Consider the following 19,857-nt stretch of genomic DNA (forward strand, 5'->3'; position numbering starts at 1 on the left):
GAATGTGATGAAAGAAATAAAAGCTGAAATAAATAATTCTCTCTACTATTATTCTGACATTTCACATTCTTAAAATAAAGTGGTGATCCTAACTGACCTAAGACAGGGAATTTTTACTTGGATTAAATGTCAGGAATTGTGAAAAACTGAGTTTATATGTATTTGGCTAAGGTGTATGTAAACTTCCGACTTCACCTGTATATTATATCTCCGCACTGGCTGTACTGTACTTGTGGCTTCAACTCTAATAGTATTCAACTCTAATACTATTCAATACTTTTGAAAAGAGAGTACAGTGTATATTCCTTACTGACTGAGTGCATATCATCAATTTTATTAATGAAACATATCACTTTGAGATACTTAGACATTTTTTCTCCAAACAAACACTGTAAACAAACATTTAAAAAATATATTGTTTCTTGTCCCACAATACATACACACACGCTTGCATACATGTACACCCACATAGTTATATAGAATATAAATAATACATGATGAAATATAGATACTGTAAATATGTCAAGGGGAGGCTACAAACTCAGTCCTCTCAGTCCTTTATTGAGCGTTATAAGTCGCTATGCGTAGTCCTCTGCTAGTGAGTCCAGGTAGTTGGTATCTGCATAGAGCAGGAATCCAGAGAACAGGCTGTCAGACCACCCTTCGTCTGCAAACAGGCCATTCTGGTCCTTGAAGAAGATCTCCAGCCACACCTCGTCTTCTGGGTTCAGGAACATCACAAGCGACCCAGAGGCCACGTCATGGTTCCCTGTGTTGGCATCAAATGTCTTGATGCGGTACTGCCCGTTCTGCACCAGCCCGATGGCCAGATGTTTGTTAGCCAGGGTGATGTCATAGGAGAAGTAGTAGATGCCTGGGTAGGCGCAGATGAACTTGCCAGTCTCTGGGTTATAGTGGCCGCCCTCGTTGAAGAGGACCTTGTTGAACTTGATAGGTTCCTTCTCAGCAGGGTAACTGCTGGTGATTCCCACAGAGAAGGCTGCTTTAGGCACCAGGCTGCCACACCGGCAGATGCCTGCCGTACCCAGTGGTCCTCGCTGGCCCTTGTCCCCTTTCTTCCCAAGGGGCCCTGGAGGCCCTGGTCGGCCCCCGTCCCCGCATTCTCCATCAGGACCTCTCTTCCCCCCTGGACCCCGGAGACCCCGCTCGCCACGTTTACCCGTTGGGCCAAGTTTCCCCTTTTCCCCTGAAACAGAGAGATACAGTTGGCGATCAGACTGTCTGTAATTCTAGCTGTGTATTGCCATTGACACATTCTATAAAAGTTATGGGTATCACTTTAGACCAGCATTGATTACCTATTTGTAATATGGGTAAGATGATTCCCTGTGCATGTTCAACCCTACTATTAGTGAATAGGCTCAGTGCCTCACATCCATCCTCGGTTATTATGTCACCCTTGGAGTCCAGCCACAATCTACAGTATGTTTGACAGTGCTGCACTGACTGGTGTGCAGTGTGGTGAGATCTGTGATTGTATCAAACCAAACCATCACACAATACATTTTCTTGGAGCTAGGAAAGAATGGACAGGATGCATGTGTGTGCATGTACTGAATGTCTGCAAAAATGAGTGCTATTCTGATGTGTGTGTCTGAGAATGCATCTGTGCGTCACGTCCTGACCATAGTAAGATGTTATTTTCTATGGTAAAGTAGGTCAGGGCGTGACAGGGGGTGTTTTTCTATGTTTTGTATTTCTATGTTCATGTTCTAGTTTTGTATTTCTATGTTGGTTTTGTTTGGGATGATCTCCAATTGGAGGCAGCTGGTCCTCGTTGTCTCTAATTGGAGATCATACTTAAGTAGGGTTTTTTTCCACTTGGGTTTGTGGGAGATTAATTTTGAGTTGTGTATGTTTCACCTCTGCGTCACGGTTTGTTGTTTTTGTCTTTCAGTTTATTTATGTATTGCATAGTTTCACAGTGTAAATAAAAATGTTCAGTACTGTCAGGCGTTTGGAAATTTCTCCCAAGGATGAACCAGACTTGTGGAGGTCTACATTTTTTTCTCTGAGGTCTTGGCTGATTTCTTTTGATTTTCCCATGATGTCAAGCCAAGAGGTACTGAGTTTGAAGGTCGGCCTTGAAATACCTCCACAGGTACACCTCCGATTGACTCAAATGATGTCAATTAGCCTATCAGAAGCTACTAAAGCCATGACATCATTTTCGGGAATTTTCCAAACTGTTTAAAGGCACAGTCACCTTAGTGTATGTAAACTTCTGACCCACTGGAATTGTGATACAGGGAATTATAAGTGAAATAATCTGTCTGATAACAATGGTTGGAAAAATGACTTGTGTCATGTACAAAGTAGATGTCCTAACCGACTTGCCAAAACTATAGTTTGTTAACAAGAAATTTGTGGAGTGTATGTAAACTTCCGACTTCAACTGTATATTTAAAACCAAGTACTTTTAGACTTTTACTTAAGTAGTATTTTACTGGGTGACTTTCACGTTTACTTGAGTCATTTTCTATTAAAACCTGTTGAGGACAGACGTTCCGCTAGCGGAACCCCGTTTCACCAGCAGGACCCCTTGCCAACAGCCAATGGAATAGCAGGGTGCAAAATACAAAACAAAAAAAATCTCATAATTCAAATAATATTCCAACTGGACAATAGCGTATTCATTACAGAGGAAAAAGAAGGAACGGCGCGCCTGCGTGACCGCGCAGTAAACAACTCATTGGTCTCAGGCAGTCCACTGGTTGAATGGGCTCTTATTCTCTCCCCAGTAACAGTAGAAGCATGAAACAAGGTTCTAAAGACTGACATCTAGTGGAAGCCTTAAGAAGTGCAAAATGACCCCACAGACACTGTAGTTTGGATAGGCAATCACTTGAAAAACTACAAGCCTCAAATCTCCCACTTCCTGGTTGGATTATTCTCAGGTTTTTTCCTGCCATATGAGTTCTGTTATACTCACAGACATCATTCAAACAGTTTTAGAAACTTCAGAGTGTTTTCTATCCAAATATACTAATGATATGCAAATATTTGACTCTGGGCCCGAGTAGCAGGCAGTTTACTCTGGGCACGCTTTTCATCCGAACGTGAAAATACTGCCCCCTTTCCCAAACAGGTTTTAAGTTATATTTACTTTTACACAAGTATAACATGTTTCAATAACACTGCTATCTTAGTATGGGTTAACTTTTATGAACTCCAAGCACAGATAGGAAACATTAAATTTGATTTGCTTAGGCATTAATCAATCAAACACATTTATTTTTTATTGTGGCACAGGGTCAATGAGATTCAAACCTATGATCTTCTGTTCTCCATCAAAATCCAGTGTGCCACCAAGATGGAGCTAGCATGCTATGGTTTTTAACTCATACATAGCTATTCATTTTAGTCTATTCAAAAAGACCCCATTTCAAAGGAAACGAGGACTAATTAAGATCAGGTGTGGCCAATTAGTGGGCGCGGCCAACACACCTGAACACACTTAAGAAGACAGAGGATAGAGAGTTTTGTTGATGGTGAGAATGGAATGTATACGGTTTTAAATAACATTCTTAGAAAGTTCTCTGAACGTTACTAAAGTGTTCTTTTGCTTTTTGTGAATAGTTTTGTTAACGTTCTCAGAACAATTTGAGAATATGACTTTAAATAGAACTATGAGGAAACCTGTAGGAAACGTTATGCTGAAGTACTGACATTCCCACAGAAGAACATTGTTTCTTAACATTCTCGGAAGAGCTCAGCAACTATACTGCACCATTCCCAGAGAGTTGTGGTAAGGTTGTATGAAAAATAACCATAGGACAACCACGCTCTCACGAAGCTCTAAGAAACATATGGTTCTCAGAACATCAGTTTCTAGCTGGGAGTTGATAATGTTGCTAGCGGGCTGGACCTAGTCAATACAATGTTGCAAGTTTGCTAGAAAACTCACGACAGACAGAGAGAGATGAATGCGATTGAAATAACCTGAACCAACTGTAACTGGTTTAAAGGATGACACGGGAGGCGGGGGTGTTCGTTTCATTTAGAAAAAGCTTTTATTTTCATATTTACCACTTGTAGCAGTCCAAAATTTGATTTGAAACAAATAGGGGAATGGTTAGAGACCCCATCAAATGTGACTTTTGTTGCATTTAGGGGAGCTCATGTCTCAAGTACTTGACTTAAAGCCATGAAGTACATGGACGACATTAACAGAGGCAGTGATTTAACTTTGTTTCAGCTTCTATGGCAGCGCTGACCCATATAAAGTCTTAGACTGAATCACTCCAAAGCAGGAGAACCAGGCGTCTAAACAGTGGGGAAAACATAAACACACCCCAAATAAGGGAAACTCCCTGGGAAGCTCAGACACATAGAAATCTTGGATTTAAACCACACCTCACACACAAGTTTTGATTTAAACCACACATAACTTTATCTGTCTGGCTCATGGTCTGCCTGGTGAAATATGGCTGTGTAAGACATACAGTGCATTCGGAAATTATTCAGACCCCTTCCCTTTTTCCACATTTTGTTAAGTTACAGCCTTATTCTAAAATGCATTAAATACTTTTTCCCCCTCATCAATATACACACACAATACCCCATAATGAAACAAAACATGTATTTTTGCAAATGTATAAAAAATGTAAAACTGAATATCACATTTGCATAAGTATTCAGACCCTTTACTCAGTATTTTGTAGAAGCACCTTTGGCAGCAATTACAGCCTTGAGTATCGGCACACCTGTATTTTTGGAGTTTCTCACATTCTTCTCTGCATATCCTCTCAAGCTCTGTCAGTTTAGATGGGGAGTGTTGCTGCACAGCTATTTTCAGGTCTCTCCAGAAATGTTCGATCGGGTTCAAGTCCGGGCTCTGGTTGGGTCGCTCAAGGACATTCAGAGACTTGTCCCGAAGCCCCACCTGCGTTGTCTTGGCTGTGTACTTAGGGTCGTTGTCCTGCTGGAAAGTGAATCTTCGCCCCAGTCTGAGGTCCTGAGCGCAATGGAGCAGGTTTTCATCAAGGATCTCTCTGTACTTTGCTCCGCTCTGTACTCGTCTCCCAGTCCCTGCCGCTGAAAAACATCCCAACTGCATGATGCTGCCACCACCATGCTTCACGGTAGGGATGGTGCCAGGTTTCCTCCAGACGTGACGCTTGGCATTCAGGCCAAAGAGTTCAATCTTGGTTTCACCAGACCAGAGAACATGTTTATCATGTTCTGAGAGTCTTTAGATGCCTTTCGGCAAGCTCCAAGCGGGCTGTCATGATCCTTTTACTGAGGAGTGGCTTCCGTCTGGAAACTCTACCATAAAGGCCTGATTGCTGAAGTGCTGCAGAGATGGTTGTCCTTCTGGAAGGTTCTCCCATCTCCACAGAGGAACTCTGGAGCTCTATCAGAGTGACCATCGAATTCTTGGTCACCTCCCTGACCAAGGCCCTTCTCCCCCAAATGCTCAGTTTGGCCAGGTGGCCAGTTCTATGAAGAGTCTTGGTAGTTCCAAACTTATTCCATTTAGGAATGATGGAGGCCACTGTGTTCTTGGGGACCTTCAATGCTGCAGACATTTTATGGTACCCCTCCCCAGATCTGTGCCTCGACACAATCCTGTCTCGGAGCTCTATGGACAATTCCTTCAACCCCATGGCTTGGTTTTTGCTCTGACATGCACTGTCAACTGTGGGACCTTATATAGACAGGTGTGTGCCTTTCCAAATCATGTCCAATCAATTGAATTCATCACAGGTGGACTCCAATCAATGTTGTGGTGATACTGCCAAATCTGGCCATGTATTGTATTACATGTTGATAGAGCTAATGTAGACTAAGTAAATATACAGTATGAGTCAATATGTGAACTGTGTGGATATGTTTTATGGAGTTATACAAGGTCAGTACTGTACCTGCTTCACCCTTCTCTCCTTTCTCTCCCTTCCTGCCATCTCTTCCTTCTCTTCCTGGGATTCCCATATTCCCATTTTCCCCTGGCGGCCCATTTGGGCCAGGTTTACCTGGTCCCCCTGGCAACCCCAGAACACTGCAGATCAGACGAGGTTGAGCTCCTTTCGCCTTGGCCTCCAGCGTCTGACCAATCACACACTGGCAAAGAAAAGCCATGGCCATAAACAGCCACATCCTCACCTCTGTAGAGGGAGAGAGAGAGAGAGAGAGAGAGAGAGAGAGAGAGAAGGTATGTAATACAGAACCTCAAATATCCACATTCACAAACAGATGACATGCTCTGATAATGGTAGTGTGCATATTAATCTAACAAATCTGAGAACTTTCTTCTAAATTCTAAATTGAGAAACAGCCAGTTTAGATTGCAGTTATTAGATACGAACAGAAATGAAGACAAAACAGTTTCCTGGCGGGAGAGGAGTTAGTTCTAGTGTCAGCTAGCCAGAGCAGACAGACTCAGATACAATTGTAGGGACTAGACATTAGACTAGATATAGGCATTAGTCACAGCACTATAAAACACAGCAGATTCCCCCGTACAACAACACATGCCTTAAACAGAGTGGCAAACACTGAGAGATTAATCAAGATTACACACCTCAACACGTCTGCTGAACTACAGCCACAGGGCCAGATGTGGGTCCTAATGAACAGCGCTGAGTTTTGGACTCTTTCTCTCTCTTTCACACAATCTCTCTCTCTCTCTTTCTCTTCTCTGTTGTCAGCCCCCCAGTCACAGGTCATGTTTTAGCGGATGCAGTGAGAGAAGCCTTGCTTGGTTCCAAGCCAATACTTTAGTTATGACAACAGCCAAAACAACTTTGTCAGAGCAACCCAATCGGGAAATAACCTTCTAGACACACACAGAAACACAGCCGTGTTATCTGCTCTTGGATCCACTAAACACTGACAGTATGCAATAGCAATAATGTTATTAAAAGAGTGGATGATTGCGCTAAGCAGCAATGAGATCAGTGATGATTTAGAAAGAGAGAGAAAGAGATGGAACGTAGTTCTGTAAGGACTGGGGTGCATTGGGCTGTATGGAAGGTACATAAGAGACCACATCATGGACACCTCTTTCCCTCTGGCACCCATATTGTATCTGGATACTATTTGGTAAAATGTAATAAGTCATAAGGCCTAAATCATACAAATTAAGTTAGACTTAGTTACACACCAAAGGCAAGCATAATTGACTAGGGTTGTTAGAAATGCATAATAACATTAATTATATTCCATGATAATAATACTGTAAAGAATATGCAAAAAACATGTATAGCGGTAATTGTAAGCAGCTGTGGGAAAACGTATTTTGCGTTTACTCCAGCTTCAGCACTTATAATATAGTTAATATATCAGTAATGTAACAGAGACCTGAACCATAGATTCAGACGGGTACAGATGTTTTTGAGATCTGGAGAATGTTCACGCCTGTAATTCTGCTCTTCTTGTTTTGTGTTTGTGTCTGCTGTTTGTGTATGTGTGGGCATCTGGGCATGAGCATGTTAGGTCTGTGTCTCTGTCTGTGTTTGTACATCTGCTCCACGTCAGTGTGTCTCTGACAATAGTGCGTTTTTTGGGGGGGGATATGTGGATTCTAATATGTGTTTTGGTCGTAAATATGGTTTACTTCCCATTACACATTGGGTTTCCATGGCTTCTAGTAAAGATGTCAGCTAAGTTTGTTGTCAGATATTAGAGATACAGGATGAGCACCACATAATTAGGACTTAGAATACTATAATGGACATGAACATTCTTATGATGGTACAAAAGGTCAACCATGTTGGTAACGGAGTTGGTAAACCAGTGGTCAGCTGGTGCTGTGATAAGTTATTGTGTAAAACATAATCTGCACAGTATGTTTGTTAGCTAGCTAGCCAGCCAGTCAGGGTTGGGTTGGTTCTTTTCTAAATGTAATCCCTAACAGTTACTAGGTACCTGTCCAAAATTGTCATCAGTAGCCTAATGTAAGTTTTGGATAACGTAATCGAATTACTTTCAATTACTTTTGGATTACTTTCCCCTTAAGAGGCATTAGAAGAAGACAAAAAGGATCCATCAAATGCATTTGGTGTTACATCATAGTGGTCTCTGACTTGTGGTTAGACTTGCTCAGGTGGAAGAAACTTAAACTTGCACCTTTTTTCAATGCTGAATTGAATGTCATTGAGTAAACAGAAAGGTGTCATAATGTATTTTTTTTCTCGCAAACATCCTTTCTGAATTTAAAAATAATCCAGGAAGTAATAATTTACTTTTTCAAAAGTATCTGTAGCCTAATCTGATTACAATATTTTTGCTATTAATGTAACTGTGCATTCAGAAAGTATTCAGACCCCTTCCCCTTTTCCACATTTTGTTACGTTACAGCCTTATTCTAAAATTGATTAAATAAATGTTTTTCCTCATTAATCTACACACAATACCCCATAATGACAAAGCAAAAACAGAAATACCTTATTTACATAAGTATTCAGACATTTTGCTAAGAGTCTTAAAAATTGAGATCAGGTGCATCCTATTTCCATTGATCATCCTTGAGAGGTTGATTGGAGTCCACCTGTGGCAAATTCAATTGATTGGACATGATTTGGAAAGGCAGACACCTGTCTATATAAGGTCCCACAGTTGACAGTGCATGTCAGAGCAAAAACCAAGCCATGAGGTTGAAGGAATTGTCCGTAGAGCTCTGAGACAGGATTGTGTCGAAGCACAGACCTGGGGAAGGGTACCAAAACATTTCTGCAGCATTGAAGGTACCCAAGAACACAGTGGCCATCATACTTAAATGGAAGAAGTTTGAAACCACCAAGACTCTTCCTAAATCTGTCTGCCCGGCCAAATTGAGCAATCAGGGAGGTGACCAAGAATCTGACGGTTACTCTGACAGAGCTCCAGAGTTCCTCTGTGGAGATGGGAGAACCTTCCAGAAGGACAACCATCTCTGCAGCACTCCAGCAATCAGGCCTTTATGGTAGAGTTGCCAGACAGAAGCCACCCCTCAGTAAAAGGATCATGACAGCCCATTTGGAATTTGCCAAAAGGCCTCTAATGACTCTCAGAACATGATAAACATGTTCTCTGGTCTGATGAAACCAAGATTGAACTCTTTGGCCTGAATGCCAAGCGTCACGTCTGGAGGAAACGTCTGGCATCATCCCTACAGTAAAGCATGGTGGAGATGGCATCATGTTGTGGGGATGTTTTTCAGCGGCAGGGACTGGGAGACTAGTCAGGATCGAGGGAAATATGAATGGAGCAAAGTACAGAGAGATCCTTGATGAAAACCTGCTCCAGAGCGTTCAGGACCTCAGACTGGGGCGAAGGTTCACCTTCCAACAGGACAACAACCCTAAGCACACAGCCAAGACAACGCAGGAGTGGCTACGGACCAGTCTCTGAATATCCTTGAGTGGCCCAGCCAGAGCCCGGACTTGAACCTGATCAAACATCTCTGGAGAGACTTGAAAATAGCTGTGCAGTGACGCTCCCCATCCAACCTGACAAAACTTGAGAGGATCTGCAGAGAAGAATGTGAAAAACTCCCCAAATACAGGTGTGCCAAGCTTGTAGCATCATACCCAAGAAGACTCGAGGCTGTAATCGCTGCCAAAGGTGCTTCAACAAAGTACTGAATAAAGGGTCTGAATACTTATGTAAATGTCATTATTTCAGTTTTTTCTTTTTAATACATTCTCCCAAAAATATAAAAACCTTTTTTTGCTTTTGTCATTATGGGGTATTGTGTGTAGATTGATGAGGGGGGAAAAAACGATTTAATCCTTTTTAGAATAAGGCTGTAACATAATGAAATGTGGAAAAAGTCAAGGGGCCTGAATATTTTTGCGAATGCACTGTACATGTAAGCTTAATTAGTTAGGCTACTCTCCAACCCAATATTTTTTCAAATTTACTGCCAATATGCCAGCATTCCATAAAAACAATGCAGTCAACACAGCCAGACACTGGCTGAATTCAGTTGATGATAGGACAGACAAGTTGTAAATTCAAAAAGTACTGATATTGTATCATATTTTAACACACAGTTTTCCAAGAAAACAAACATTGAGACATTTATTGTCTGTTTGCATATATTTTTGTCACACCTTGATCTGTTTCACCTGTATTTGTGCTTGTCTCCACCCCCCACCTGCTGTCTCCCATCTCCGCTCATTATCCCCTGTGTATTTATGCCTGCGTTTTCTGTTTGTCTGTTGCCAGTTCGTCTTGTCCCGTCAAGTTCTACCAGCGTGTTCCCGTGTTTCCTGTGCGCTAGTTTTTGTTTTTCTTAGTCTTCCCAGTTCTGACCTTTCTGCCTGTCCTGACCCTGATCCTGCCCGCCGACCTGTACCTGCTTGACTGATTTGGATTACGACCCTTTGCCTCCCTTGACTTACTTTACCTGCCCCTTGAACTATAAAAAACTCTGAACTACAATAACCTCTGAGACTCGTACTATCTGCCTCCTGTGTCTACATCTGGGTCTTAGCCTGAGCCCTGATCATTTTAGAGGCTGTTATACAGAAAATTGGTATAAAACCTGTGTAAACCCTATTTATAATTGTATGATAATATTTTAGGTTGACAATAGTTAGGCTATATTACACCATTTCTGATATATCACATGCCTTACTTTCCTGCATAAGTAAACGCAGGAAATGCATCACCTATGCCTCTACTGCCACTCATTCCAATTAGACTGGTATGGATTTCTCCCTGACCACAATGGCTGCCATTTTCATACCATTCTGGAACTTTGAGGGTTAATGACATAGCTGCTCTAGTAATTTAATAGGATCTCTATAATGAACACTCCGTCCTGAAGATGGAAGACTTAGAACTTCATGATCAGGGGAATCATAACCCACAGAACATAATATAAATAATCTGTGTAAAGCAGTCATACTTTATTCTCACACATGCCAATGCTTTACAGTTGAACACACGCACATGCACGCACACGTACACACACACACACACACACACACACACACACTAGTGATGCGCGTCCTGAGGGTCCTAGGGCCTCATTTATCAATATTGCAGAGAAACTATTCTAAAATACTTTGTACAAATGGAATACAGAATGTTCATATGCATAGAAAAAGTGTGATTTATCAAACAATCCTTCGAGCGTCATACGCACACGATAGGAGATCACCAATGATAAATACCAATTGTTCTCAACCTCAGTGCTCGTACACAGCCTTGGCTAGAGAAGGGTTAGGGAAAGGGTTAGCTAAAAGGGTTAAGGTTTGGGTTAGGGAAAGGGTTAGCTAAAAGGGTTAAGGTTTGGGTAAGGGGAAGGGTTAGCTGAAAGGGTTAAGGTTTGGGTTGGGGAAAGGGTTAGCTAAAAGGGTTAAGGTTTGGGTTAGGGAAAGGGTTAGCTAAAAGGGTTAAGGTTTGGGTTAGGGAAAGGGTTAGCTAAAAGGGTTAAGGTTTGGGTTGGGGAAAGGGTTAGCTAAAAGGGTTAAGGTTTGGGTTAGGGAAAGGGTTAGCTAAAAGGGTTAAGGTTTGGGTTAGGGAAAGGGTTAGCTAAAAGGGTTAAGGTTTGGGTTAGGGAAAGGGTTAGCTAAAAGGGTTAAGGTTTGGGTTGGGGAAAGGGTTAGCTAAAAGGGTTAAGGTTTGGGTAAGGGGAAGGGTTAGCTGAAAGGGTTAAGGTTTGGGTTAGGGAAAGGGTTAGCTGAAAGGGTTAAGGTTTGGGTTAGGGAAAGGGTTAGCTAAAAGGGTTAAGGTTTGGGTTAGGGAAAGGGTTAGCTAAAAGGGTTAAGGTTTGGGTTGGGGAAAGGGTTAGCTAAAAGGGTTAAGGTTTGGGTTAGGGAAAGGGTTAGCTAAAAGGGTTAAGGTTTGGGTAAGGGAAAGGGTTAGCTAAAAGGGTTAAGGTTTGGGTTAGGGAAAGGGTTAGCTAAAAGGGTTAAGGTTTGGGTTGGGGAAAGGGTTAGCTAAAAGGGTTAAGGTTTGGGTTGGGGAAAGGGTTAGCTAAAAGGGTTAAGGTTTGGGTAAGGGGAAGGGTTAGCTGAAAGGGTTAAGGTTTGGGTTAGGGAAAGGGTTAGCTAAAAGGGTTAAGGTTTGGGTAAGGGGAAGGGTTAGCTAAAAGGGTTAAGGTTTGGGTTGGGGAAAGGGTTAGCTAAAAGGGTTAAGGTTTGGGTTAGGGAAAGGGTTAGCTGAAAGGGTTAAGGTTTGGGTTAGGGAAAGGGTTAGCTGAAAGGGTTAAGGTTTGGGTTAGGGAAAGGGTTAGCTAAAAGGGTTAAGGTTTGGGTTGGGGAAAGGGTTAGCTAAAAGGGTTAAGGTTTGGGTAAGGGGAAGGGTTAGCTAACCCTACATAACAATTCACAACAATACACACAAATCTAAAAGTAAAAGAATGGAATTAAGAAATATATCAATATTAGGACAAGCAATGTCGGAGTAGCATTGACTAAAATACAGTAGAATACAGAATATACATATGAAATGAGTAAAACAGTATGTACCGTAAATTCCGGACTATAAGCCGCAACTTTTTTCCCACGCTTTGAACTTCGCGGCTTAAACAATGACGCGGCTAATATATGGATTTTTCCCGCTTTCAAATTTTTTTTCTCCAAAAAAACACATTCTGTGACATGCTCAGTTTTTTGGCGGCATGAAGCTTTCATTAGACCAATGAAATTGCCGAACGGGTTAAAGTCAAACAACTTTTTTGTTTACTGTTTAGATTAAATCGAGCGCTCTCAAACTTCCCATCATTCTGATTACGGTAGTCTTTTTGTCACCCTCATGGCAAAGACACGGAGAAATGCATATGATGCAGCTTTCAAGTTGAAGGCGATTGATCTGGCTGTTGGAAAAGGAAATAGAGCTGCTGCATGGGAGCTTGGTCTTAATGAGTCGATGATAAGACGTTGGAAACAGCAGCGTGAGGAATTGACTCATGCAAAAAGACAATAAAAGCTTACTGCTAATTTTAAATTTTTTGTTACAAGCCGTGTTTCGTTAAAGCCTATTTATTTTTGTTACAAGCCGTGTTTCGTTAAAGCCGATTTATTTTTGTTACAAGCCGTGTTTCGTTAAAGCCTGTGTAAAGTTCATTTGTTTCAATGTACCGGTAGGCACCTGCGGCTTATAGACATGTGCGGCTTATTTATGCTCAAAATATTTATTTTTTTTTAATTCAGTGGGTGCGGCTTATATTCAGGTGCGCTTAATAGTCCGGAAATTACGGTAAACATTATTGAAGTGACTAGTGTTTCATTATTAAAATTACTTGAGATTCCATGTCTATGTACATATGGCAGCAGCCTCTAAGTTGCAGTGTTGAGTAACCATGTGGTAACCGGCTAGTTCTAAAAGCTGATAGTACCACAACCAGATAAAATATGCATCCAAGCTGAACGGAAATCTTATCAGAAACATGTTGGGTAGTTTTCACAGCTTTAAATTTCCTTAAAACTGGTCAAACTGAAATGTTGCATGGAAACTATTTAGCGTTGCCTTTTCTTTTCAGTCCGTAAACATCTTTGCTGCGGGAGAGTAGCAGTAGCAGAGATGAAAGAGAAAACATTACAGTCAACTAGATTGAAGCATTCATTCTATCGGTTTATGAAATTATTCTAGTGAACAAGGGATTACTTTGTATTCTAGGGCAACAAGTAGACAGAAGAGAAGCTGCATGTATCTAACTACAGACAAGTTGACTAACAAATTGCCAACCAAAATGTCGGAAATTATATGCAGAAACATAGGCCTTTCTAAAACGGCCTGTCAAAAAAATCGCTCTGCCATCTTTGACTGTACAGCGCATTTTCTATATTAGCGGGTTAGGGTCAGGCACGGGCCTCAGATTATCACTTTATCACATATAGTCTGGCGATTGGTGATGGGTTATTAGCAATTGTTGGTGGAAAACAAACAGCTGACCTGCACATCACACACACACACACACACACACACACACACACACACACACACACACACACACACACACACACACACACACACACACACACACACACACACACACACACACACACACACACACACACACCCCTCCCCCCTGATCATTCACATACTGGTGTGAGCAAGCTCAGCCAGCACTGTGAAATAGATACCCTTAGGACCCCCATAGTTAATTAGGGCTATTTATTCTCTGAGTGAGAATCTCTGCCCGCCATTTCTGCCCAGCAGGGATGATGTCATCACTGGAACATACCCATCATTAAAGCACGGACTCTACTCTAACTTGCCTCAGATGCAGACATTCTCACACACAGAGACAAAGTGTTCACCTGGGCATACACACACAGAGAAAGAAAGGACACTTACACATTCTTAAAAGAATGACTAAAACATAGTGCCATTTTTTTAATTGGTACGCCTGCTAAAATGAGCAATAAAGACAAAGGTGTTGATCAGATGAGGTTACTGTAAAAGCATGTCAGCGTCTCTGATCCATTAAAAAAATGTATGGCCCGTACAAATCCGAATTGTATTTGTTACATGCACCGAATACAACTGGTGTAGATTTTACAATGAAATGCTTTCTTACGAACCCTTCCCAACAACGCAGAGTTTAAAAATAATAATACAAATAATAGTAGTAACACAAGAGGAATAAAATGAAATAAACAATAATGGAGCTATATACAGGAAATAGGCTACCAATACCAGATGAATGTGCAGAGGTACTAGGCTTATAATCTTAGTGATCATAGCACTAACCTAACGTATGGAATGAAGGAACATGCAGATGTTTGATTTGCCAGTTGAATGCTCTTACCACAGGCTTGAGAGCTGCTCCTCATGTTGACCACTTGAACGACTTCAAATTATGATCCTCAGGTCTCTTTCCTGGTCACAGTCCTGTCTCCTTGGTGATGAGAAATGAAGAGAATGTCCTTGGATAACATAGTGTCTTTCTCAATCTCTCTGTCTCTCTCCTATCCTCCGCCTGTGTGCTCAAACATCTGTGTAGGACTCCCTCTGTCTCTCTGCTCCCTTTCAGAGTCTTGTAAACCTTCCCCTCTCTGTTTCACTCCCACCCCTCCCTCTTTCTCCCTCATCCACTCCCTCTGTCTCCTTACAAACTTTCCACAAAGCAAAACAACTATCACCGACTCAAGTTCAGAGTGCAGGCCTGAACACACACCCTTTTCACCAGTCGTTTCCTCCATAAAGTCAACCATAGAGAGTCAACTCTTGACACCATACATTATTCTGGAGTGTGATTCTTGTAACACCATGATAATTCAGGTAAAGTACAGTATTAGCTACTCTGAGAAGTTGTAGCAATAGCCACATTTAGCCTCTAGATGGAGATATATACACAGTATAAGAAGGACAGAGAGGAGGGGAAATAGTGGCTTTGGTAAAGGAGTGCTGTAGGATGGGATCCTGGCTGGTGTTTGGCTACTGACACACCATTTCTCAGTGGAAACACAGGTAGGTGTTCTGAGTACTGGAAAATGACCGTCACGTTTACCCTGGTCATGGTCAAACCTGGCCATCTGTCAAAACTGATCTCAAAACCCATTTACTCTGAAACTTCCTTCCCTCGCTCCCACACTCTCTCAGGATGCTTGCTGTGCTAAGCGGTATATCATATGGACTGCACAATGACCCTGGCCTTATATTTACTAGTCCCAGTGGAGCCCAGCCTCTGGCTGGGTCAATCTATAACGCAACATTTAATCACTTTTCAAGAAGACTAGATTACATACAGCAGCAGAATCTCCCGCAAGTGTTCAATGGATTGAGATTTGGTGAGACACACACACACACACACACACACACACACACACACACACACACACACACACACACACACACACACACACACACACACACACTTTAAACCCCTTATGCTCCTTTGAGACCCCTCTTTCAAAGTCATTGAGTTCTCTTCTTCTAGCCATGGTAGCCAAAAACAATGGGCAACTGGGCATTTTTATACATGACCCTAAGAATGATGGAATGTTAATTGCTTAATTAACTCAGGAACCACACCTGTGTGGAAGCACCTGCTTTCAATGTAGTTTGTGTTCACTTATTTTGACAGTTACCTGTATGTTTCATATCATTCACTGCACTCCTATTCAGACATACAACTAAAGGACTCCTTATACAGTTAGGCTAGTAAGCAGAGGGTCATTTCTCCCTATATACTGCAGCTTAGTCAAGAATAGCTAAGCAATAGTGATGGCATCCTAAACCAGTGGTTCCCAACCAGGGGAACAAGGACCCATGGGGGTACTTGGACTATCCACAGGGGGTACTTGAGAAGACTCATGAGACCATAGGCTTACAGGTAAAATGCACGAGGGGGTACAGCAGGGGTACTCCGGGCAGAGCAAAATTCAGTTGGTGGCACAGTAATCAAAAAAGGTTGTGAACAACTGTCCTAAACATTAGGCAGAGCCATAGAGACAAACACAGAGAAAAACAGCAAGCATGTTGTGTCCGAACAGAATGGGTCTTTATTTATTCAGGAAATTAAAGAAAACAGATTGTAATCAACACACCATTTAAATACAAAACAAACAAACATTTTAATCGACATTATATCTATTTTGCATATCAAAGAACCATTGAGCTATAATTACAATCGGTACACCTCAAACCACTTTTGTGAATCCATACACAAACTCAAATTTAGAAATGAGTTACTTTAACAATATTACAAAGATTTAGCTTAAAAAATCATTCCAATTAAAATAATATCTATGCAATTAGCCTCTTAAAATTGTATATATTGCCACATAAAAATACAAAATAATATCAATGACATACAATATGAAAAATGACTCAAAGTATTCTACTATTAAATGAAATTTAAAAAATGAAAATGAAATGAAATAGAAATATGCATGAAAAAGTATCTCTTTTTGTTAGCAAAACACTATCCAAAATAATTACAATCATTTACATCAGTACAAAGATATCTGGATTTAAAAATAGTTGCAATGAAAAAGGGTTTCTTTTCTGACAGTAAAAAATGACGCTGTGGATCAGAAATATGCAAAATATGCAATGAAAAAAATAAATCTGCATTAAAAAGGTTTACACTGTAATTCTTACTTTTTATACAAACATTAGAAACAGTATTGCACGTCACAACACAGAATCGAGGTTAGTCAGCCTTTCAAAATGTGTTATATTCAAGTTTCAGAGCATCTATGAGGAGAGGCACCAAGGGCCTCGATGCAACAGGGAGAGAATCTCAAGTGTCTTCCATGAATATAATAGAACCCTCAATGTTTCTTTCCTTCAATTAAAAGGTGTAAAGCTGAACTTATATATCAACCATTTAGACATATTAAAACAGTTATATAGTAATACATCAATATATACATAATGACATGATTTTTGAAATAGTTTGTTTCTTTTTGTCTTTCAACAGAGCCTGACTTAATAACATAATTAGAATATTAGGACAACTAAAATATGTATAATAATAATAACAAACCTATTGAAATAAAAAATACAATCAAAATCAAATAGTTATTTGTCTACTAAAAACTGAAATAAATATGATTCTTAAAAAAACAAAGACGCACACATTCAATACCTTCGGAAAGTTTTCAGACCCCTTGACCTTTTCCACATTTTGTTATTTTACAACCTTATTCTAACATTTATTAAATCGTTTTTTTCCCTCATCAATCTACACACAATGCCCCATAATGACAAAGCAAAAACAGGTTTTTAGAAATGTTTGCAAATGTATTAAGAACCTTTACTCAGTACTTTGTTGAAGCACTTCTGGCAGCGATTACAGCATCGGATCTTCTTGGGTATGACACTACAAACTTGGCAAACCTGTATTTGGGGAGTTGCTCCCATTCTTCTCTGCAGCTCTTCTCAAGCTCTGTCAGGTTGGATGGGGAGTGTTGCTGCATAGCTATTTACACATCTCTCCAGAGATGTTCGGTCGGGTTCAAGTCCGGGCACTGGCTGGACCACTCAAGGACATTCAAAGACTTGTCCCAAAGCCACTCCTGCGTTGTCTTGGCTGTGCGCTTAGGGTTGTTGTCCTGTTGGAAGGTGAACCTTCGCCCCAGTCTGAGGTCTTGAGCGCTCTGAAGCAGGTTTTCATCAAGGATTTCTCTGAACTTTGCTCCGTTCATCTTTGCTTTGATCCTGACTAGTCTCCCAGTCCCTGCTGCTTGAAAAACATCCCCACAGCATGATGCTGCCACAACCATGCTTCACCATAGGGATGGTGCCAGGTTTACTCCAGACGTGATGTTTGGCATTCAGGCCAAAGAGTTCAATCTTGGTTTCATCAGACCAGAGAATCTTGTTTCTCATGGTCTGATAGTCCTTTAGGTGCCTTTTGGTAATCTTCAAGTGGGCTGTCATGTGCCTTTTACTGAGGAGTGGCTTCCGTCTGGCCACTCTACCATAAAGGCCTGATTGGTGGAGTGCTGCAGAGATGGTTGTCCTTCTGAAAGGTTCTCCCATCTCCACAGAGGAACTCTAGAGATCTGTCAGAGTGACCATCGGATTCTTGGTAACCTCCCTCCCCCGTTTGCTCAGTTTGGCTGGGTGGCCAGCTCTAGAAAGAGTGGAACGATGGAAGACTGTGTTATTGGGGACCTTCAATGCTGCAGAGATGTTTTAGTACCCTTCCCCAGATCTGTGCCTCGACACAATCCTGTCTCGTAGCTCTACGGACAATTCCTTTGACCTATTGGCTTGGTTTTTGCTCTGACATGCACTGTGTGTGCCTTTCCAAATCATGTAAAATCAGTTGAATTTAGCGCAGGTGGACTCCAACAATCATGTTGTAGAAACATCTCAAGGATGATCAATGGAAACAGGATGCACCTGAGCTCAATTTCGAATGTCATAGCAAAGTCATAGCAAAGGGTCTGAATACTTAAGTAAATAAAATGTCTAAAAACTAGTTTTCGCTTTGTCATTATGTGGTTTTTGTAGATTCCTGAGGATTTGTATTAATTTAATCAATTTTAGGATAATGCTGTAACATAACAAAACGTGAAAAAAGTCAAGGGGTCTGAATACTTTCCGAAAGGCACTGTACAAAGTAACAGTGTTCAACATATTACTCAGATTACTCAACAAACAGCACATGGAGTCAAGTGTTACAGGACAATGGTGACAATGTAAAAGCGAGCTCTGTTCTGTTCTGAGCACAACACCAACCACACCACGAACGCCGTAGAAGAACTCTCGAGTACAAGTTGGGTGGCTGGTGGCTAAAGGATCCTTATTAATTTGCTTTGAAGCTGTTGCTTATCATTTTTTTGGCTACCATTTTGTAGAGCCAGTCATCACAGCTCAGCACCCTGTTAGTTTACAGAGAGACGGGCAGAAACACATTCCCTGTAACAACGGGACTCAGTTTGAATATATTAGAACGTATTAGATAACTGCTTCCTTCACATAGAAAAACCTAAGACCACCGCCTCCTCACACAATTTCTTAAAGAAGTCATTATGAAAAAATGATATTCAATAAATCATCTGGTAGAATTATAAATAGGTAGAAGTGTGATAAAACAGAATTTTTCATGAGTAATGAAAAAGATGCAAAATGGGTTGTTTCCCAAACCACGTCCGCATTGTATTAGCTATCTAACTGCTAGGGTGAAAATGAGCCAAGAATCAAATCATCCAAGGGTAAAGAGAGGGAAATATAGGAAGGGAAGTGATATATAGTAATATAGTAATCAAAAGTGATTACAGATGCTTGGGACAGGGAGGGGGTCACAAGTTCAAGACGGAACAAATAAATGATCTAATAATACAGTATGTGAATAAATGAACATAAAATCGTATCCCCATAGAGTAGCAACAGCAACACTTGACACCTAACCTACGGATACCAAGGACTCCACACCAGGGCATGAAACACAGAAACACTATGACACAGGAATAACAGGGATATTACACTGTAGAGATA

General features: G+C 41.1%; 1 protein-coding gene across 2 annotated transcripts; it reads right to left on the reverse strand.

The window, feature by feature from the left end:
- Positions 1–309: 309 nt before the first annotated feature.
- LOC115192407 (complement C1q tumor necrosis factor-related protein 7-like) lies at positions 310–14,918 on the reverse strand. Of its 2 annotated transcripts, none has more exons than XM_029750882.1 (3): positions 14,711–14,918; positions 5,889–6,128; positions 310–1,207 (listed from the first exon to the last, which is right to left on the reverse strand). In XM_029750882.1, the coding sequence occupies exons 1-3, from the start codon at positions 14,733–14,735 to the stop codon at positions 579–581; spliced, it is 894 nt and encodes a 297-aa protein (XP_029606742.1). In that variant the 5' UTR covers positions 14,736–14,918; the 3' UTR covers positions 310–578. The 2 variants fall into 2 exon arrangements, with proteins under 2 accessions (XP_029606742.1, XP_029606743.1); XM_029750883.1 differs by lacking the exon at positions 14,711–14,918 and adding an exon at positions 6,545–6,905.
- Between the last annotated feature and the right edge of the window lie 4,939 nt (positions 14,919–19,857).

Source organism: Salmo trutta, chromosome 4, assembly GCF_901001165.1.
Source record: "Salmo trutta chromosome 4, fSalTru1.1, whole genome shotgun sequence".
Taxonomy (NCBI): Eukaryota; Metazoa; Chordata; class Actinopteri; order Salmoniformes; family Salmonidae; genus Salmo; species Salmo trutta.